Below are 22,121 nucleotides of genomic sequence, written 5' to 3'. Positions count from 1 at the left end.
AAAGAGGCTAAATATAAGCTGATTTTACTCTAGCTCATTTAATTGGCTAATAAGTAAATAACCCCCTAATGGTAGATTTGAATCATTGATGATCCGTCCAAACTCTAGTTACAATTAAGTAGAACCAAAACATTGTTGTATGATCAATGTTTTAAAAGGCGAAGTCGAAACCAAGACGTTTCATGGATAGCCTCGTCTAGGCAATAGCCTCGAGGCATGAGAGAGAGAGAGACGAGTTTTATAAAAATTCTGCCCAAAACGACGTGTTTTGGATTTGAGAAGTTATTTAAAACAAAAAAAAAATTCAAATGCCTAAGTGGCGCCTCAACAATGCCTCAGCTCGCTTCGTAAACGCCTAGACAAGTATGTAGTCCATTCGTGCTAAGCAAAGACGTTGTCTTGATAGCCCTACCTAAGCTTGTGAATACTAGATTTTTACAACATTGCGTGTGATTTTGAAGATACGAGGTTAGAGTATAAATTCATCTGTGTGAAGTTGGCAGTTGACACTAGAAATAATAATGGATACTGAAGGTGGTTGGATGGAATTGATGGGTTTACATCTACATACTAAGATTGATTTACTATCTAAATTCCAAATCTGCATAGACGGTGGCCATCCAGTCTGAAAGGTCAAAGCACAAGTGACCGTTTTCAGAATTTCGTGTTGCCGAAAGACAACTTTGAAGTTTCCTTTAGGGCTTTAACAAAAGATTGAAAATTATGACAACTATGCTTATGCCCAGCAGGCTACAGCTTTTAAGGACAAAGGAGGTTTCATTTGTTGAACTATCTCCTAACGAGCCAAAAAAATTTAAGTGTAATCAAGTGTATACGAGAAAAGAAATAGGCACAAAATGATAAACATAGTTGTATTTAAAATTCTATTTCTTAATAAGAAGAGTATAAGTTCTTAGTGTTTTCATCTGAACAATGTTATTGTCCTACCGTGTACAGACCACAAAATTTCCATCTATTTTGGACCACACCTTCATCTTTCGGTCCCACTCAATTGTGTTCGGTGCCCTAAATGGCGGATTGGACTTAAGAATCTCTCCTAAGGACATGAGAAGCAGTTGCCATCCCTCCCATTTTTACATGGCTGACGAGTAAGCTTTTCTAGTTTGTTACAGCTATTTCTCTTTTATCTTTTTCTTCTTTTATAAAGTTGATTAATTTATATAATGTTTTGGGGTTACGGAAAAGAAGGTAAAGATGGGGCCTTTCGTGGGGACAAAGAACTTCTTCAGAGTCATTGTCGGGTTCAAGAATCAAACAATTTGAACTACTCAAATTGAATCATACGGTTTTTATTTAATTTATTTCCTGACCTACTTATACAAATTAAGAACTTCGATGTCTCTTTCACATAAATCAATATTTGAATTTTTTTATCTTTAAACTCTGGACAGTAAGTTCCGAATCCTTTTGTGCTGGCTTGGGAATACAAAAATTTCTAATGTATTTTAATTTTTAACCTCACTTAATTACTTGGAAGGAAAGTTAGAAATCATCACTGAATTGACACCAACCACACTCGAACTTAGTAAATGACAATTTCAATCTTTTATCCACTGAAAATAATGGAAGCTTCACATCAACCAATAATTTAACTTAATTTAATTTGATTTACATACGTGGAACTGTTGGATTGTTTGGAATTTTGGATATATTCCCATGCAAATTCCAGGAACAGAAGTTAAGGACTAACTACGACATCTATAGCTATTTGGGTCACTAATTGGACCATTTTCTTTGGCATCTTGTTCTTCAATCTTGGTCATTCTTCAACCGAAACTACCAGCATCCCCCCAAAGTTGATACATCAACAACAGCTTCACATTTCTTGAGGACTGCAGGGAGAGAATCTATCTTACAACCAGTTGTATAATGAAGAAGAGTTAAAATTTCCCCCTTTAAATCTTTAAACTTTCTCAAATGTCAAGTCTTAAGTGTTCATCACATATGAACCTAAGTTTAGTTGAAACTTGGATCCAATGTGAAACTTAATTTGGAGAGACTCACTCACAAAACTAGTTTTATTTACAAATATGTATTTTTAACATAGGGGAAGGTCATCAAACTAATATTCGGACAGTCTCATAACTATTACGCATCTTCATGTGTTTTAGCTTTCTAACATCTCGTAATTAATTTAGAATAATATCAGTTTAGCGTTTGAGTTGCATGTAATTCTTTTCCCGCTAGGAAACCAGATTTTGAGAAAGTAAAATTTGCTTTGGAGTTTAGGAAAAGGATCCTCGGCATATCCTTTTTCTGGGGATTTGGGTGATCTTGTGATCATGATCATCCATCGCACATAGTGCGGTCAGTTTTCATTAGGTACTATTTATATTTAATTTTAAATTTTAAATGATTTCTGATCGCACGATGTACAATGAACGGTCATGATCACGGAATTCCCAAAAAAATGATACTCTGAATCCTTTCCTTGAAGTTTATATGTGAGAAAAATGGTGGCATTGTCCCTCTAGGAGAGATTTTTCAATGTGACCATCATACGAGGTGGCACACTACGTGTCTCTATATAAATGATGAGTTATGTGTGTTAAAAGGTATAACTTAAAAATTAAAATTTTCCACCACTTGCATAAAAACACGTGGTATACCATATGTATTCCGTCATAACTAAAAATTTCTCATCCCTCTACGCAAAGCTCAGAACTTGACTGTCCAAGTGTCATATATCGGTATATGCAAAAGCCCTGAACCGAAAGTTCACTCAGACAAATCGAATGAGACTTCGATACTGTCTATGCAGTTTGACAAGTACACTGAAACAAAAGGACTGAAGGTTACTGATCACTCTCATCACTCTCAGAAACTCCTGCAAAAACTAAGGTATGGAGAAAAAAAAAAAAAATTGACCTCTCTTCTCTTCTCTGCAAATTTCAATATTGTAATCTGCACACTCTGCAAAATAGAAACTTCTTTTACCCACTAAATTTAAAAAAAAAAAATTATACAAAAGAAGGAGTTTTCTTTTTCTTCCCAAAGAGCTTTAATGGCAATAAAGATTAGTAAAGGTGACGGTGGAGAAGCTGCTTTTACACGAAGCTTCATCCTTAAGTGATTCAGGAAAAAGAAAGACGATCCACATTACAAAAATCAAAGATAAATATTTGAAGAGATTCCTTTTGGGTCAGAGAAGTATTTTTATTTTTATTTTTATTTTTTGAGTTTAATTTTTTTCTTTTTTTAGCTTTTGAAAGGGGAAGGCTCTCAATTTCCCTCCTCCTTTTGCTTTTCAGTTTTCTCCACATCTTCAGACTCACTTTAATGTTTTCTTGAAGCCCAAGTGGGACTCTTTTGAGTCGTAAACCTCTCTCTCCATCTCACATTTTCATCACAAAGTTTTTAAGACCAGAGTTTTGGAGTTTTTCTCACTGCAAGAACTTGTCTTCTGTATTGTCCATTTAGCTTATTCAAAAAGTAAGAATCTTTTGTTTCTTCCCCTGTAGCAATAATCCTTGTTCCTATTTTTGTAAATTTTCAAATTTGGCAAGTGTTTATTTTAGTGGGATTCAAGTTGGTTTTTGGTGCTTTGAGAATTTGGGTTTTTTATTTTTATTGTTTCTAGAATTTTGGTTATGCTGAGTGACAACCTGATACTTTTTGGATTTCTTGTAGAGAGAAGGAAACACGAGAAGAAAATGGCAGGAGGTGGACATGCACCGCCGCCGAAACAGGAGGAGCTACAGCCTCATCCGGTCAAAGATCAGCTGCCAAACATTTCCTACTGCATTACCAGCCCTCCTCCTTGGCGTGAGTGCATAATTCTCTTTCATCGTTGTTGACATTTTCTCTGTTAAAAGGATTTACTCTGCAAGTTGGAGTCGTTTCGTTTGTTTAATACGTTGTTATGCCGCGCCAGTGGTGATGTTAGCTTTCGTGTCGATCATCCCGCGTTCAGTTTTATGAATCCCAGTTAGAATTTTGTTTTTGTATGTATGTTTATGTTCCGTTTGTTGGGTGGGAGTGGGACACATTTGGAAAAACGAAAATTGTTCACCTAGATAGGTACTTATTTATTCATTTATACTGTTACTAGCATTTGTTTCCAAACGTGATTCTTGTGCTTAATTGTGGAATTATTTCTCTATGCAGCTGAAGCCATCCTACTTGGTTTCCAACATTACTTGGTGATGCTTGGCACAACGGTTCTTATTCCCACGTTCCTTGTTCCTCAGATGGGAGGAGGAAATGTAAGGCTTTTACATTGATAGATGCAATTAACCATTCTTGATCATTCTTCTTTCCGAGATGCCAATCTGTTCTCGGATCATGTGACTCTTGGGCATCTGACAAATTTTTCCACCTTCCATATAGGCGGAGAAAGCGAAAATGATTCAGACTATACTGTTTGTTGCTGGATTAAACACATTGCTTCAAACATTCTTAGGGACTCGTTTACCTGCAGTGATTGGAGCATCTTATACCTACGTGCCAACAACCATTTCGATTATCTTGGCTGGTCGGTATAGTGACATTGTGAACCCCCAGGAGGTTGTTTCATTGGAATCTCACCTGTGCTTTTCTATTAATACTGTGTTTTACATCAATGTAACAGCGTTTGACATGTTCTATGATGGGTATGCAGAAATTTGAGAAGATAATGCGTGGAACCCAGGGTGCACTTATTGTTGCCTCAACTCTGCAGATTGTTGTTGGCTTCAGTGGCCTTTGGCGCAATATGGCCAGGTTTGTTAAACTTCTGCTGTATGATTAGACTTAACCAAGTGTTTTCAGTTGCATTGTTGTAATAAGTGCATTTGTGAGCCTGACATTGATTGTCTCCTTCAAGTTTTGCTTGTTCACTGAAATTGCCAAATTTACTGTCAAACTACAATCAAATGAAACATTCATGAGTATATGGATTGCGATTATGGTTTTAAACTGATAGCACATATTGAGCTGGTACTTTCATTTGTGCTTTATAATGTGACAAGCCTCTTAAACATGTGTTGTCGATTAATTATTGTTTCTTTCTACTTGTCCAGGTTCCTAAGTCCGCTTGCCGCTGTTCCTTTGGTTGCTTTGTCAGGCTTTGGGCTATACGAGTTTGGTTTTCCTGTGGTATGGGTCTACATGTTCCTTTGTTGTGACGAGATTACCTATTAAAATGTTGCTTTTTTTCCACGCTTCTTTCATTTGACTAAGTTATTAACTTTGGCTTCGGATGTCTAGTTTGCAAAATGCGTGGAGATTGGACTACCGCAACTCATCATGTTACTGATATTTTCTCAGGTATTCTTTTGTCATTTGATATTCTTTTCCTTCGTCCATTGTAGGACTTTCACAACAGTATTTAACAATAGCCACTGGGGATCACCTCAGTAGAAACATTTGTATGGAAGTGTACTGATCTAATGAATTTCTCCAGTACATACCTCACTTAATGCGCAGTGAAACACACGTCTTTGATCGCTTTGCTGTTTTATTTTCGGTGACCATTGTGTGGATTTACGCTCACCTGCTTACTGTGGGTGGGGCCTATAAGAACACAGCACCCACAACTCAATTAACCTGTCGAACTGATCGTGCTGGTATTATAGGTGCTGCTCCATGGTAATTCTCTTGTGGTGCTTCCTTCTATAACTTATGATGCTTTACAGTACGTCATTGTTCATTTTCAATGCTGATTGTTTAATGCTTTTTCAGGATAAGAGTTCCATATCCCTTTCAATGGGGTGCTCCCACATTCGATGCTGGAGAAGCTTTTGCAATGATGGCTGTTTCATTTGTTGCCCTTGTAGAGGTCTGCCTGCCTCTATTCATGTTATCGTGGATACATTAATATTTGGACGATCAAATTGATGTATCATTCCTTATGATTTGTTTGTCGTAACGTAAGTTTTATGGTTGAACAGTCCACCGGTGCCTTTATTGCTGTGGCAAGGTATGCAAGTGCAACTCCACTGCCACCTTCTATTTTAAGCCGCGGTGTTGGTTGGCAGGTAATCACATACGATTGCATGTTTCATACTTAAAATTTCAAGATTATTCTTTATAAACTTAGCGAACATATTTATTCTTCACAATGTTCTTTTGATTTTAGGGAGTGGGAATTCTTTTCTGTGGTATATTCGGCACTGGGAATGGAGCTTCAGTATCTGTGTAAGATTCTTTTGCACCCGTACATATCTAGAAATAACCTTTAGCAATGATTACCTGACTATTGATTATCTTCCCGATTGGCCTGAAAACTGTTGTTGAATTTATCTCCAGTGAAAATGCTGGTTTGTTAGCATTGACACGGGTTGGTAGCCGAAGGGTGGTTCAAATATCAGCCTGTTTCATGATCTTCTTTTCCATACTTGGTAAGTGACTTACGGTACAATTCCTGTGTTATCTTTCTCCTTATATGTGCACTAAACAAACATCGGTTTTCAGGAAAATTTGGAGCTGTCTTTGCCTCAATTCCGGCACCCATCATTGCAGCATTGTATTGCTTTTTCTTCGCTTATGTCGGTATGTGTTGCCAACTGATGGGTCCGCTTTTGATACTAGACCTTGTCGGGAAGGTCGGTTAATGTATTTATCCATAATTGTCCATGAGCAGGTTCAGCAGGTCTTTCCTTGCTTCAATTTTGCAACCTCAACAGTTTTAGGACAAAGTTTATCTTAGGCTTCTCGATTTACATGGGCTTGTCGATTCCACAATATTTCAACGAATACACCCTTGTTAAAGGCTACGGCCCCGTGCACACTGGAGCAAGATGGGTACGAAACAAAACCATTCCTGTCCATATCATGTTTCTTGTCTCGGTCCCATGCCTCGTGCAAGAGATTAGTGACTCATTTTTCCCTATGTTATTTTGCAGTTCAATGATATGATCAACGTTCCTTTCTCTTCCGAACCATTTGTTGCCGGTTTCTTGGCAATGTTCTTGGACATCACGCTACACCGCAAGGACAACGCGACAAGGAAAGACCGTGGCATGCATTGGTGGGATAGGTTCCGATCTTTCAAGACGGATACAAGAAGCGAGGAATTCTACTCCCTACCTTTCAACCTTAACAAGTTTTTCCCCTCGGTGTGATGATATTCAAACTATGTCAAATGTTCCGGCATGATCCCATTGTCCGTACCACACTAGAACATGAATCTTGTTTTCCCTTCTTTTCGTCTACTAACATTAAGGAAGGACACAATAGTAGTATAAATGAAATCTCTGTTCCAGCATTGTAGCAGTTTCATACAAACTCTGACTGGAACAAGTTAAATGGGCTTGCATCTGGCCTTTATGGTTCGAAGAGATTTTGGATAAAAGGAAAGTAGCAGCAGATTAGGTCAGTTAACTAAGATAGTGTGTTCGGCTAAGTACTTAAATATTTTTAATCAGCTTTCAAATACTTAACTGAACAAAAGAAAAGCTGAAAATGCGGAAGCCTATCCATATGGACATGGCAATGGCACATGGGTTCTACCACCATCAAGAAGGACCTCACAGTGACTTAAATTTGAAGCAACTTCTGAAGTTTCAAAAAGGGACAAGGAGTCCTGGATTTTGGTTCCATTCCACAATTATTTCTGAACAAATTAGGCAGAAAATAAGGGACAGGGACACCACACGCCCAATGGGACCTCCAGCATTTGCTGCATAGGCCATGCCAGCAACCTCTCTTCGCTAACCTCTTTCGATACTTCATATATGTGTCTTAACAGTTCTGTCATGAGCCCTGGTGAGTGGGGGAGGGAGACACTTGGCCATCTCTCTCTTCCTGTACCTCTCGTCACGCAACCACATATTTCCGAATATATGTTAGAATCTCTCACGAGCCACACATGTTTCCAATTATTTGTTAGAATTTCCCATGAGCCATACCTCTCATCACATTAGGACCTTCCAATTATATGTTAGAATCTCCCATATATAAGCCGAAATAATCTGTCACATTCATGAAGTGTAAGAACTAAGAAATCCCAGCTGTATCTAGGGCTTTGAGCTTACACTCCTGTACACCATGTAGAATAAGCTTCGCAGGGTAGACAAACCCATTTTGTAAAAACAAACGAAATAAATTTAGGCCCTTAAAATGAGGAAAATTGCACGGAGAGGGCCTGATCATGTCACCGGTCATGTCACTCTTGTAAAAGGAAAAAACGAACTTTAACGAAAAATTTTCGGTATTATGCATTTTAACAAAAAATCACATTTGTACACTAAAAAGTCAATCTTGGTACTATTCACTTTAGCCTTTATTTTGTCCTTATCGTTAAAACTCAAAAATTTCAAATCTTTTTCATTAGTTTTTCTGGAGAAAAAAAAAAAGTGATATTCACACACCCCATTTTACTTTTTACACACCCTTCTAATTTTTGGCCGTCGGATGAGATAAATTGAAGAAAATCAACAAATAAAAATTAACAAATGGTGTGTAAGAAGTAAAATGAGATGTGTAGATAACACATCCTAAAAAAAAATACTGAGTTATTTTTTTTTGGTCAAAAAATAAAAAAAAAACTGAAAAATGAGTTATTCAATACTAGTTAATATCATCCACCTCACGTAGGAATACGATCACCAATACACAAGGTTTCACTTCTTATAAAAGTGCTTAACTAGCCACATTATCATCAGGCGATCCTACTGAAATTTCCCTCACTAATGATGCTTTATTTACTTCAAAAAAGGCATGTATACAAAGAAACAAGAAAGATCACCAAGAATTTTCAGGAATAACAGATGAGGAGGTTGTTCCTGATAAGGCAAGGATTCAGCCTATTATGTTCTTGATGTGTCTCAAAAAATCAAGGCAGACTCAAATGTTGATGTGATTTAACCAAAAAGAATCACAAGGGTGACAAGCTGACCACCACAAAAATGGTTGTGTCAATTTCTATTTCATCAGCACCATGGATGGTATCTTTCTGCCTATCAAAATAATTCAATTCAATCCACTTGTTGTTTCTGACATGCAGATTTATGCCCAAGGAGCCATTGCTCTCATAAATCATAAAAGTTTGAAAGAGAAAAAAAGAAGCGTACACATCAAAAGGTGTATGGAGCAAGACTGTTTCTGCTTAGTCACGTGAACATAAATATGTTTATATCCAAATTATCCAATTGTTCTTGAGAGTGTGACATAAAGAAGGGAAAAAAGGTAAGTGTTCAAACATTGGTACCTCTTTCACTAAGGACTGAATGTTGCTGACCAATCATATGTGCCAATATAAAAATTATTCTGTTAATTAGAGTATATATTATTGCAGGAGTATTTATAATTTCAAACATTTCTCGAGCCTATCAACTATCGTTGACCAATTATGATCTTTAGAAAACTAAAGTTGTCAAAATGTTAATCCTGATCAGATTCTAACATATCAAAATAAAAGCTTAATCTCTTAAGGAAAGATAGAATTCCTTTTTTACTTAAAATATTACTCAAGCGAGGCTGCTGCTTAATTAACAATATTGATACATCTTTAATAGTGGTTTAATATCACCTTTAGAAAAGAAAAGAAAAGAAAAGAAAATCCCCTCCTCTAAAGTATGATAATCTTTTCCCAACCAAAGTTATATCCACTGAGAAATTAAATAAATGAAAATTGATCCACTAGGTGGAGTGCAATGGAGATGCTGCACTTAAGAACCACTAGATGCTACACTACTGGATTAAATCATATCTTATGCTTTTAATAATGTGTTCTTGTAGAGTCCTAGGAGAACATATGACAAACAAGCACTCAAGTTTGGATTATTAGGACAAAATGCAATTTGTAGAAGAAAAAAAAAACATTTTATTCTAAGGTTTATGTGTAAAATTTGGTTACCATCTTCTAACGCCAAAGTTGATTGGTTAAAAACACTCCAAGGCTTAAGTTAGTAAAATGTGATTAGATGAATTGACATGGGTTTGGGCAAGTAAAATGAGATTAACTTTTAAGGGGAATACTGATCCCTTTTACAAAGGTGAAAATGGGAGAGGTCATCACTTCTGCTGAAATTTTTTTATCTTTTCAGTGTGCCAACAATACCAGATACACTAAGGCTATCTCTAACCTAAGGGTCCAGAGTGTCATAAGGCCGAAAATAACCCAAAAATCGTCTCCAACCGAGGGCTAGGCCAAAGGGCTCGTAGAATTTTGAATTCAACGGCTAGCTGGCGCCAGTTACCGATTGATTCATTTTTTATTTTTATTTTTAGGTTTTTTGGGCTTTTTTTTTTTAAAAAAAAATCTATTTTTTTTTCCTATAAATACCGAAACCATTCCTCACAAAATTTTCACCATTCCTACACCATTTCAATTCTCATATTTTCCTTCCTCTTTCAAAAATCTATCCTTCAATTTTTTTAATAATTTTGAAATGGCCTCGTCTGCAGTGAAAGGTAGGGCGTGGACTCGAAAAGAAGATGAAGCTCTTTGCAAGGCTTATAGATGGGTGTCGGAAGATAGTGTAAGGGGGAATTATCAAACAAATGACAGTGTTTGGACTTGTGTGTCCAAAAAATACTTAAGAGTTCTATGAAGGCACCATTCCAATGAATATTTGAAACCATGAGAGTTGTTCTTCAAGATGGAAGAAACATCTTCAGCCAAGTTTGAACAAATGGCATCAAACATTGTTAGCAACCGCAAATAGACATGAAAGCGGCGCTAATTACTACGATGAAGTAAGTGTTTTCACAATTTATTTTAAATATTTAATTATATTACATTTAATTTCATAAATTAATTTCCTTTAATTTTTTTCTAGGTACACCAAGCAGAGGAATTGTATATGGATAGCAGCTCGAAACCCTTTTAGTTTCACAATTGTTGGGAAATTTGTAAAGGGTGGGTGTTATTTGAAAATCCACCACAGAGAGCTCATACACCGGTGTTTCAGAACTGCATCCTCAGCTGCAAATATGGATGAAGATGGATCTCCAACCATTCAACAAATAAGGGTAGAAAATCCGTCTTCGGGTGAAGGTTCCATACCTAGGGCTATGGGACGAAACAAGGCGCGAAGGTTAAAGGAAAAGTGTAAGGCAAATGATGATTACGTCGCTCAACATGAAGTGGCGGCCTCATTGCGATTATTGGTGGAGGAAAAAGCCCTTGAGGCGGAAGAAAGGAAGTGTAGGCATGAAAAACAGACCAAGCAAATACAAGAAGAGATGGATGATAAGAATATGGAAAGGAACACTTCGAATTACACTCCAATGAGTAAGGCCTATTTTGATAGGAAAAAAAAAGAAATTATGAGCTGACGACAGTTGTTTACCTCTGGCTATACTCCTTCCATAGCGAATGATGAAGATGATGTTGATTATGGATATTAAATTTAAGTTGTAGTTTTTAAATATAAGTTAATGTTGTTTTCGAATTTAATTTGTAGTTTTTAAATTTAATTTGTCATTTTTAAATTTTAGTTGTAGTTTTTAAATATAAGTTGTAGTTTTTAAATTTAAGTTGTTGTAGTTTTTAAATTTAAATAATAAATTATGTTTGGCCCTGTGGCCCTCAGTTGGAGACGGTTTTTTGTGACAGGGCTAAAACGAGCCATATGGCCCTTTGGCCCTCGATTGGAGACGGAGGCAAATATCTTGAAGGGTTAGAGAGTTAAAACGAGCCCTCTGGCTAGCCCTCGGTTGGAGATAGCCTAATCCAAGCAGAGGGCCAGAGGGCCGAAAATAGCATGAAATGGCACGAAAACCATCTCCAATCGAGGGCCAGGCCAAATGGTTTGTGGGTCCCACCGGGCCAGAAAAGGAGAAAAGGGCCAATCGGCTGGCCCAACCCAAGCAACTAGCCAGCCCCGTGCCAGGGCGGACGTTTGAATACAACGACTAGTGCTAAGTGCTGACGTCAGCTAGCCGTTATATTTGAATTTTTATTTTGATTTTTACAAATTTTTTTATAAAATTTTAAAAATTCTATTTTTTTTCCCTATAACTTTCTAAGCCAGTAAACAACATTAAATAACATTAAGTAACATGAAACAACATTAAGTAACGTTAAGTAACATTAAACAACTTAAAAATTATACAACATAAAAAAAAAAAATTTAACAATATGAAACTTAAACGACATTTTTAAAAACATTTAACAACATAAAACTTAAACGTCTACTCCATGCTTCTTTTGGCCCAAAGATGTGAAACAAGATCCTGTTGTAGGTACTTGTTTGTGGCATGAGAACGTAAAATTATTGAGATTCCTTATCGACAAGAAATCTGCAAAGCTACTCACACACCGACACGTGACTCTCGAAATCCGAGACGTAAAATTATTGAGATTCCTTATCGACAAGAAATCTGCAAAGTTACTCACACTTCCACATGTGGCACTCAAAATTCGAGACGTAAAATTATTGAGATTCCATCTCGAAAAATTATTGACAATCCATAATGTAAAATTATTGAGGTAATTTAATTTAAGTAACCATAGTAATTTAATTAAAATAATAAATTATATTTGGCCCTATGACCCTCTGTTGGAGATGATTTTTTTTACAAAACTATGTTTGGCATATGGCCCTCTGACCCCTTGATTAAAGATGATAAAAAAAATATGATCATGCATTGTTTATTAAAATATTAATTTTTTTTAAAGTTATAGGGTCAAAGAAAATCATCTGGTCCTCCTTTGATTGAATTCACTTTTCCTAAAATCGCTTGTATCAAAAAAATTAAAATCGCCTAGAAAAGTCAGTAGGTTGACTCTCAGTCAAGCGTGGCACAAATAACATGCAATTATGACTAGCCCTCACGTTTTGACCTTTAAATTGGAGGGCACCAGGGAGGAAAACCATGGTCCTTAAATAGCATTCACATGCTTCACTACGTGATCCTAACACTGTTCCGTACAGTGCGTCTGCAACCCAAAACGCAAGCTTATTATATATCCGCCGATCCGTGATATGATTATTTTTTCCACAACTTTTAACATATATTTTTATCAAGCTCATTGTATAATGTATTTTAACAATTAGAAGCGTCTATTTTTTAAAATATAATTTAAATATCATCTTTGCAAAACATTGAACAAATCCAAAATCATTAAAACATTCATTTGTGAAAAGAAAAATAAACGAATACAGTTCTACAAAAAACCCATAAACTCTTATCCAACGATCATATAATTTCAGATTTTGTGATTTTTGGTAGACATGATTTTTGAGGGTAGACTTAAAAGATTGACGGTTTAGATTGTTGAAATTTATTACGAAATGAGCCCTACAAAAACATTTATAAAAAAATTTATACAAAAAAAGTGGTGCCACAAATCCATCCCCATATTTATATCTAACAAACATCTCCTAATTAAAATACAGTTAAGTATAGTTCCTCAGTAAGATTTGTGATCCTGATGCATGAACAAAAACTAAAGCAAGTGACACCAGTTACAGTATCCTTCCTCTTCTTTCCTTAATTTTGCTTTTTTTTGTTCCCCTAATGTCATCGGAATCTTCGACACTCCGATTCGATCCATTGTTTAGAGAAAATAAACTTAAAAAATTTGTTAAAATGAATGGTTTGTGTTTAGTATTATGGAGGGGCAAGAATGTGGAGAAAGAAACGCATTGAAACCCATTTGTCCATAACAAGAAGAAAAGAACAAGAAGAACAAACCCTACACTAATTAAACAAGACCCTTTTCAAAGTCCACTGGTTGGTGTCAAGGGTTTAAACTTTAATCAGATATCAAGAATGTTTTTTATACAATATATATATATATATATATATATATATATATATATATCTGTATATGTATATGTATTTACACTGAGCGGTGAGGGATTGAGTTAAACCGTACAATTGGTCAATTTTAATCAATTAGTATCAAATTCGTCATTAAGATGAGTTAAGTTTCAGACTCTTCACTTACAAGTACAGAAAAATAATACTAAAATGCATGTTAAGTTCTTGATTTCAAGAATGTTTAGAGGCCAAGGAGGAACAGACATTCAAGACCTAATCTTTCCTTGCCGCCCCCACAAGCTGCAACCTATGAACATCTGTATTATTATTTTATTATTATTGAAATTTTTGAAAGTCATCCGGTTCTTCTATTTTAAGCTGTCCAAATATTATAAAAAGTGAAGGGATATATACTTTATAAATTTTTTTTATCACAAATAGTTCTTCAAATTAACCAAATTTTTTATTTTGGTCTCTAAATTTAAAAATCAATTAATCTCATCCTTAGAACTTAACACTGCAAACATTCTATTAGTGTGCCGATTTGGTTGATCTTATTATTTATTTTAATTGATTTAATCCTTGATGTTGCAAATCAAGGAGGATGAGATCCTTTTCTTTGTTACTCTTAGTTTATCTTATTATTTTATTTTTGTGGAATATTATTTTATTTTTAATGGATTTTAAAATTTTAAAAGAATTTAATTTTTGAATTTTCCACATGGCACCATATTGTTGTAGTAGTAGATTCCAAATGTGTGCCACGTAGGCACATAAACAAAATTTTAACGAAATTCTAAAATAATAAATACATTAATTTGTAACATCATTTCAGAGACGATATTAATTGATTTTCAAGTTAAAGACTAAAATGAAGAATTTGACCAATTTCAAGGACCAATATAAAAATCAAAGGGATTTATAATTTATAAAAACATTTTTTATTAATTAATGACTGTCACACCCAAATCCATAAGTAGTTAAGGCCGTTTTGTATGTAAAATTATTGGGTGTCCTACTTAAGTCACCATTGAACAAGAAATAGTCCATTTTTTCATTAAATATGTGAGCCAAAAAAAATTCTCCCGAACACCTCACATGGCTTACACACACAGACGTGACATTAACCAAGGGATGTTTACATATGAACAATATGTGATTATATTATATAGAGAATTTTAACGAAAAGTTTCATGTATGGTTCATTTTAACAAAAAATCATATTTTTACATTAAAAAATTAATTTTGGTACTATTTATTTTACTCTTTATTTCGTCTATATTATTAAAATTCAAAATTTTCAAATTATTTCTATTAGTTATATATAAGGTTTTTAATTAACCTCATATGTTTATAGCTTACTTAAATCAGATGTACATTGATAGTCAAAGACTGTCAGAAAGATTGCCATCTTCTCTCTTAAGTGGTCAGGATTTTTGCTCTTTATCCAAGGATAAATATTTTTTTTAAACATAGACCAGAAAATTGTACAATTTTCCTTCTTCATTTGCTCGAATTATATGTTCTGCTTGTGTAACATGATTTGGGGTTCCAAATCGACTATGTGACAACAATTGTAAATTTGATATGTCATCTGTCAGGATTTGCTCCCAAACTTTTAAACATGATTTGATTATGGCAGTCGACTTCAGTGATCTTCTTTATTTGTGGGTAATTTGTGATTGTTTTATCTTAATTAGTCATTTTTTTATTTTTTATTTTTGTAATAAATGATATTATCTGTACTAAAAAGAAGAAGTGAATTTAGTTTCACAATAAGTTAGCAATAATGTGATTCAAATTTACCTTTGACGATAATCAAACCTAAGATCTTTCGCTTACAAGTAAATATGAATACCACTATAACATAGTACTAAGTGATAATCTCAATTAGCCCTTAAATATAACGAATTATAATTTTATAAGTGGGTTGAAACGATTGTTTTTGTTGTATATGCATGTCCGCGACCTAAGTTCTCATTCTTTGGAATATTGAAACCCTAAACCATTACTCAACTACTAATCACCATGGGCGACTATTTTTTTTTTAATTTTCTTAGAAAGAAACTACTAGAGAGATAATATTTTTAAATCACATAATGTAGCAATAAAATAAAACTTAAAAAAGAAAATCAACTGTCAGTAATCGCATCATATGGTTTACAAAATTTGATTTAAAAAATAATGTCTCTAACATTACCTTCTTAGAATATTGGTGGTTTGGAGTGAAAACTATTTCGGCAAGTTAAGTGACAAATATTACAAAGTCAAAACAGGAAATGTGTTGCATATTCGGAATTATAAACGAAAAGTTATGATTCAAGTTATGGGTTATCTAGTAGGGTAGTCCGAATAGTCGATATATGAAGTGTACATTGAAAGTTGTACTTATATAGTGTCAATTGTTACATAATATAGTGAGACTCGTTTCTTTGTGAAATTGTTTAATCATTCTACTAAATGAGGTCATATTATCTAATTTTTTATTTTAAGTATTAATCACCATGCAACGTGACATGAAAGTAATCACCCTAATTTTTTTTCATAATTCTACTTGTGAAAATATAAATTTAGAAATAACAAAAAATTAGAGATGGGCAAGTAGATGGTTTGATAAATAGATCAAGGTTACGATTAGAAACACTGAAATCTCTAATTAAATATTTAGAGATATCACTTTTATCCAGTCCTACTCAAAATTGCATTGGACACTGAAGCTTGTACGAAAAGTTGTGTATACACAGTGCTTAAATATTTCCACACACACACACACATTAGTGGGTTGCTTTATACGCATAGCAGCCGCCATGTTCAATGAGTACTACTCATACATAATTCAAAATTTTTTTACAGAAAATAAATCATGCATGGTTATCAGTGGACGCAACATGTATAAAGAGTTCCAATCGCACTGCATTTTTCACATTCCGGAATCCGTCTTTTCTCCCATTTTCTCGGCAACCAAACACATAGTTAGTACCTCGCCAAAATAGTGTGTGATGGGGTGTCGTTGTCGATTGTCCATACTTAAAGCAAAAGAATCTTAGCACACGCACGCACTGCCTCTGCCGCTTTGGTCATATAATTTTTTTTCTTACACAAATTAGTAGCTTCGGTTTTTCCCAAGTCCCTAAACCTTGACTCCGTCGATACCGCCGAGCATGTCCTTCCAAACCACTACCATCTAGTATCTCTCCACGTGGCACTAGACCCGCTTCGTAATCACCAAGCCGGTGCTCTCTTACTCGTTGCTTAATTAATGTTAATTAGGTTTAATATAAATCACGTAGCATGAGTTAGTTGGGGAACTGAGAGAGAGATGGGTGGACGGCATTCTAAGAAAAAATTTTAAACCTTTTTTAGGCTTAACCTATTTTTGCTAATATCTTTTGGGGTTTGTGGGGTGTGAGCATATGGGAGGAGAGCTGTATAGAAAGTGACTTCCTTCTTCTTCTTCCTCTTCCTCCTTATCTCTCTATCTTCATTGTCGTCGTCATCGTCGTCTTCTTTCGTTGGAATCTAGAGAGAGAGAGGTTTTAGAGAGAGATGGGGAACTGTCAAGCCATTGATGCAGCAGCTCTGGTGATACAGCATCCGAGTGGGAAGATAGAGAGGATGTATTGTCCTATAAGTGCGAGTGAGGTGATGAGGTTGAACCCCGGTCACTACGTTTCCCTCATCATTCCATTGCCGGTTTCCGAACAAAATCACAAACAAGTAGCAGAGAATCACGAGGATGAGCACGGCAAAGCGGTGCGTTTCACTCGCATTAAGCTTCTCCGGCCGAACGAAACTCTCGCTCTCGGCCATGCCTACCGGCTGGTCACCACTCAAGGTATGAGATTTGTGTGTTTGTGTTTTGGAGTTTGAGGTGGTTGTTTGGTTTGAAAGGTTCTGTGTTTGATGTTTGGGCTTTTTTTGGTGGATTTTGTAGAGGTTATGAAGGTTTTGAAGGCAAAAAAGTATGCGAAAACGAAGAAACAGCAGCTCGAAGTGCTCGAGAAGTTGCGAACGGAGCAAGGGAAGGAGAATTCAGGTTGTTCGGGCTGCGAAGAGGCAGCAGAAGCAACGAAATCTGATGAGAAGGAAAATATCAACCATGTATGTAGATTTGAACAACCCTTATAATCTTTTCGTTTTGAAAAACTTGTTATCGGTTGGAAATATCAAATACTAATGCTTTAGCCATGTGGATAATTTCAGGCTTCAAAACGCGAAAGGCACCGACCAAGGACATCATCAGCGAATGCTGCTGCTGCGGCTGCTGCTGCGCTGAGGTCGAAGTCTTGGCGCCCCTCGTTGCAGAGCATCTCCGAGGGCGTAACTGATCAGCGATTTCCAAACATCGAAAGCGAACAAAATGCAAAGTAGGCAATAGAGTGAGGGCGAAATGGATCGATAACCAGAAATTCATGGAATCGGGTGCCAAGTTTTCTAATTCAATGTCAATCACATCCCCCACAAAATTCATTCCATGTTGAAAGCAATAATCCATCTGTATAGCAACACGCAAAAAACAAGCACCGAATCTGACATTGTATTAGAAGTGTGAGTTTCCTGGTAGACAATGGGTCTTTTCCCCATTTTTTTTTTTGGGTGTTTGATAAACAAATGATCTGGAGAAATACAAAACTAGATTAAATTTACAATATTGTTGATTACAAAAGAAACATCATTTTTGCGATTTCGAGTTCCTGATTTCCCAGTCTCGATCAAGGTAGATTTGAGCCCAAAGCCGAGATGTTCTTGCAGCCAAAGGTGCTCCTGGTAGTTCCTTCTCTTTCAGAGCAACCAATATCTCAGTGCAAGGCTCTGCCAACAATGTCCCAGGTCCTCCATACTCCTTGTGCAAGAAGTCACTGATTACTTGGGTTGAAACAACAAATTAAATTGGTTAATTCTGAGTCATTCAAATAGTAATGCAATCTAACTTTGTAGACGTGGGCGCAGCCACATTAGCTACAGCGGATGTTCTCTACCCTATACATCCAAGTTCGAATCTACCTCCCAGCAGTTTAGACTTTAGCTTCATGCACCACATATTGATATTGTAGGTAGCAATAAGTCAAAACATTTGCCAGAAAGAATGGAAGCTGTCTGGAAAATAATACAGGGGAGTTGAGTCAGATATTTGTCCAAAGGCTCAATTATTGTACTGTTTTACGGGTCAAGCAAAACTCGTGGCCTCACAGGCTCACTCACACACCAAAGATATTAGAAAAGAAAGGAAACAAATGTTTTGGTGATTCACATAAAGGGTTGGCTTGCACCAAAAAAGTTGCAACTCAAAGGCCCCAAGTATCAATCTTTATCATACAATTGGGGTAAGAACTTAAAATTTGAAAAGGAAATCCCTCATATCCCTTTCCCCCTCCAGCCGGTCATGGCTTGCATTTGAAATTAAAAGGTGGAGAGAGTTTCCAGATCAACTTTTTCAGTGCCAATAGAATCATCATTCCATAAGAAATGATAGTTCGAAACTAGGGCTCGTCTGGTAACCAATTCATCTTATATCGTGTCATACATTGTTGCCATGCACTCTTCGAATGAAATATTTTGCTCGCCGCTTTAAGTGGTGGTGAGCATCACCACCACATTAATTGCCATTAAATCACACAAACGACTATCAATGCGTTGGTGAACTGGTGACCAAAAATGCACTCCACTTCGAATCAAGGGTCGGTTTCAGATTACAGTTTTTCCGAACTTCAACAAATCACAATAGTAAAGTGCAGTAATTATCCAACTAGAAACCAAAGGATCTGCTGAATTTTTCCAGTCATGGAAAAAATAGGTGACCACGCCTATAAGTGAGTCAGAAATCAAATCCAACACTCAGATCACAGATTAGAGATGCCATGAATGCTAAGAACACATGTCACATCGGTAATCAACTCTAAGTCACCACCAGAAAGTCGAGAACAATAAATGTCAGCCCATTAATTTTGCCCTAGAGAGTTTTGGGTGCACCACAAGTTGACAACCAAGTCCTATTTCTAGTACTAGATGATCCAGTTACCGCTCATACACACAGTTACATGTTCAGCGTTAGTCAATCATTTTTTACAAGCAAAATTGGGTCCAAAATTTCGAACTCAGGCATTTGCGGGGTGAATACTTTTATCCACTTGAGTTACAAGCGTGAGGGAAAACAATGGCATTTTATTAGTTTCCCTCAAATTCATAACCATAGGCTAAATCATATTTTTCCAAGAAGCTAACAAGGCAGCATATGGTTTTGATACGTTGGGAGACAACCATAGTCAATTTTGCATTTGATTCGGTAATTTTCCTTGTGTAATAGTTCCTACTCCCTAGGGGTAATGGTAGCCGCAGACTTGCAGAGTATCCTCTTTGTACTATTCCCTTAATCTTTTCAATTAACTTCCCTCACATTACACTACTAAGGTTATCATTTTTATCAACTAATTGTTCCTCAGAGAAAAGGGGAAAAGGAAAATGAAAAACCCATTGGAAATATGAATCTAAATTTGGTTACAGGAAGATTAACATACCTCTACACAGACGCCTATCACCACCGTGGAGGTCAGGCCCAAAAGTCTCCTTCTCCTTCAACAGCCTCCTGGAATGCTCAGCCCTGAACTTCTGGGTCTCCTGCAACATACAATTCAAGCTAATTACACAATCAAACATGCATTTCATATTCCAGAAAGAAGAAAAAAAAGGCATGAATTTTCAAACATACTTGCAAGTTCTGCGAATTGGGTAATTGGGTTAGGATAAAGTATACTTGTGGGGCGTCGCCGCCGTGGCTCTTGGCGGCTATTCGGCGGGCGTTTCGGAATATGGGTTTTAATGGCGGACGAAGAATATGAATAACGGCCGATTATGGGGTTTTGGAGGGAGGAGCGAGTGCTGGGCTCCAAACGAGAGAGGGCAAACAGCCACCCTGGGCGTGTGGAGCGCCACTGGTAAGGAGTACACGACGACATACGGAATGCCGTATATGATTCTAACGACGTCAATATTATTTGAATTGGGCCGATTGGATTTGTCGTAGAATTTTAATGGGCCAGTATTTTAGGGTCGCTGGCTAACGCTTGGGTTTCAGATCTTATGGGCCTCTGTGGCTTTCTAAACTACTGTGAAAAATTTATATAAGACTGTTTGATTAAAGTAGTTTTGACATAACTTGTGATTGACATATAAGATATTGCATGCTTTTTTAAGAGTTACTCTGCATATAACGTAGTTTCCGTGCGAACACAAGTTGTTCTATATGATCGTAACACAAAAGGAAAACTTCTAGGCGAGAATGTGTTATTGTTGTGTGTGTAAAATAAGTTGTAAAATGAGAAAATTTTTAGATGCAAATGGAAACTCCTGAAGGTTAGAACAAAATGAAAGTTTTTTTTCAACGTTATGATAAAATTTTGGATACCACATGTTATTGTACTTTGTTTGTTACTTAGGAGCCGCGCGAGATTATAAATTACTAGTTTACTAACTGTTGACCCTAAAAATTACAAAACCTACGTGGCGCACAGGCCGAGTAACTAGTAAGCTAACTACGTCCTTCGGTCGAATGCGGGGCGTGCCAACTTGTCGGCCAAGCCTGGCCGAGGAGTAAAATTTGTTGATGTAGCTTTGAGCGCATTGCTGACTTCTTTAACTTGCGATTGCGACTGAGGAAGGAACACTCTCGGTCTCTGGGTTCTACAGCCTGAAGACAAGGCTGCTAATTCTGCGGAGTTCACAAATCGTCCGAGCCCGATTCGGTCATTGTGATTATATTCGTGAGAGTATAAGCACGTCGAATCGAGACCAAGGTGTATGGGCACAGGTACTCGAACGTGATGTATGTCTTGATGGTAAACGTAGTTCGGCCGTCGGAATGCCGAACCCTGAAACTCACTTGTGAGTATCCAATCATAAAACCACTCGGCGACCAGTACGCCGAGCAATGTAATTCGTAACACCTAACTATGCCGAGAAGGCTAGCAAGGTGACCTCTGCCAACAAAGGTTCGAAAACCTTTCTCGACCGAGACTTGGATAGATAATCGGTCGACCTCGACGCAGTGCTGTTTATCCAAACTGAAGATGCTTCTTGGTCGGCTGATTCTGCGGCAGCAGTGCTGTTTATCCAAACTGAAGGTGCTCGCCGGGCGCTTCCACAGTGCTGTTTATCCAAACTGAAGGTGTGTCGGCAGGAAAAGAAAAGGAAAAAATCTCAAGGTGTTGAGAGGTTTTGCGCGGGGCAATTGTATGCTGATTTTAAGGTCCTTTCTGTTTGCATGATTTCTTATATTTATAGTGCCCCATTCCTTGAAACCGACTCCGATTTGGATTGGGAGTCCTTGTCCCATTTTGCTTCTTCCTCGAACAAACCTACTCCTACTGGGATTCTAAATTTTCCTTCTTTTCGGGACTTCATTCCTTGCTGGTCGAGAATCCTAGTTGCACCAGGACTTCCTCGACCTTTCTATTTATCTGGACTACTTA

General features: G+C 36.7%; 2 protein-coding genes and 1 long non-coding RNA gene across 3 annotated transcripts; 2 read left to right on the top strand and 1 right to left on the bottom strand.

Annotated features, from left to right (window-relative positions):
- The first annotated feature begins 2,980 nt into the window (after window positions 1-2,980).
- On the top strand, window positions 2,981-7,337 carry LOC137732385 (nucleobase-ascorbate transporter 6-like). The gene is made up of 15 exons (XM_068471694.1): window positions 2,981-3,453; window positions 3,652-3,786; window positions 4,129-4,226; window positions 4,351-4,527; window positions 4,622-4,722; window positions 5,022-5,097; window positions 5,209-5,268; window positions 5,405-5,589; window positions 5,683-5,779; window positions 5,892-5,978; window positions 6,080-6,138; window positions 6,250-6,341; window positions 6,415-6,492; window positions 6,584-6,744; window positions 6,846-7,337. Exons 2-15 carry the CDS (start codon window positions 3,675-3,677, stop codon window positions 7,062-7,064), a joined length of 1,602 nt encoding a protein of 533 aa, XP_068327795.1. The 5' UTR covers window positions 2,981-3,453; window positions 3,652-3,674; the 3' UTR covers window positions 7,065-7,337.
- A 9,689-nt stretch (window positions 7,338-17,026) lies between these two features.
- On the top strand, window positions 17,027-18,296 carry LOC137732383 (uncharacterized). Its single transcript, XM_068471693.1, has 3 exons — window positions 17,027-17,491; window positions 17,591-17,757; window positions 17,860-18,296. The coding sequence occupies exons 1-3, from the start codon at window positions 17,203-17,205 to the stop codon at window positions 18,025-18,027; spliced, it is 624 nt and encodes a 207-aa protein (XP_068327794.1). The 5' UTR covers window positions 17,027-17,202; the 3' UTR covers window positions 18,028-18,296.
- Window positions 18,297-18,433: 137 nt separating this feature from the next.
- Window positions 18,434-20,601, bottom strand: LOC137732384 (uncharacterized). The gene is made up of 3 exons (XR_011068332.1): window positions 20,363-20,601; window positions 20,172-20,271; window positions 18,434-18,753 (listed from the first exon to the last, which is right to left on the bottom strand). It is a non-coding gene; the product is annotated as an uncharacterized lncRNA (long non-coding RNA).
- Window positions 20,602-22,121: the final 1,520 nt, after the last annotated feature.

This window comes from Pyrus communis, chromosome 4 (assembly GCF_963583255.1).
Source record: "Pyrus communis chromosome 4, drPyrComm1.1, whole genome shotgun sequence".
Lineage (NCBI taxonomy): Eukaryota > Viridiplantae > Streptophyta > Magnoliopsida > Rosales > Rosaceae > Pyrus > Pyrus communis.
Note: the sequence above shows the minus strand (reverse complement) of the source record. Positions and strands in the feature narration are given on the sequence as shown.

What these genes read in the sequence shown, in the direction of transcription:
- LOC137732385 (XM_068471694.1), top strand. Translation starts at nt 3,675, where the DNA reads ATGGCAGGAGGTGGACATGCACCGCCGCCGAAACAGGAGGAGCTACAG. An exon ending in TACCAGCCCTCCTCCTTGGC is followed by an intron (nt 3,787 to 4,128) that starts GTGAGTGCATAA and finishes TTCTCTATGCAG; the next exon opens with CTGAAGCCATCCTACTTGGT. An exon ending in CATTTGTTGCCCTTGTAGAG is followed by an intron (nt 5,780 to 5,891) that starts GTCTGCCTGCCT and finishes ATGGTTGAACAG; the next exon opens with TCCACCGGTGCCTTTATTGC.
- LOC137732383 (XM_068471693.1), top strand. Translation starts at nt 17,203, where the DNA reads ATGGGGAACTGTCAAGCCATTGATGCAGCAGCTCTGGTGATACAGCAT. An exon ending in CCGGCTGGTCACCACTCAAG is followed by an intron (nt 17,492 to 17,590) that starts GTATGAGATTTG and finishes TGGATTTTGTAG; the next exon opens with AGGTTATGAAGGTTTTGAAG. An exon ending in AGAAGGAAAATATCAACCAT is followed by an intron (nt 17,758 to 17,859) that starts GTATGTAGATTT and finishes GGATAATTTCAG; the next exon opens with GCTTCAAAACGCGAAAGGCA.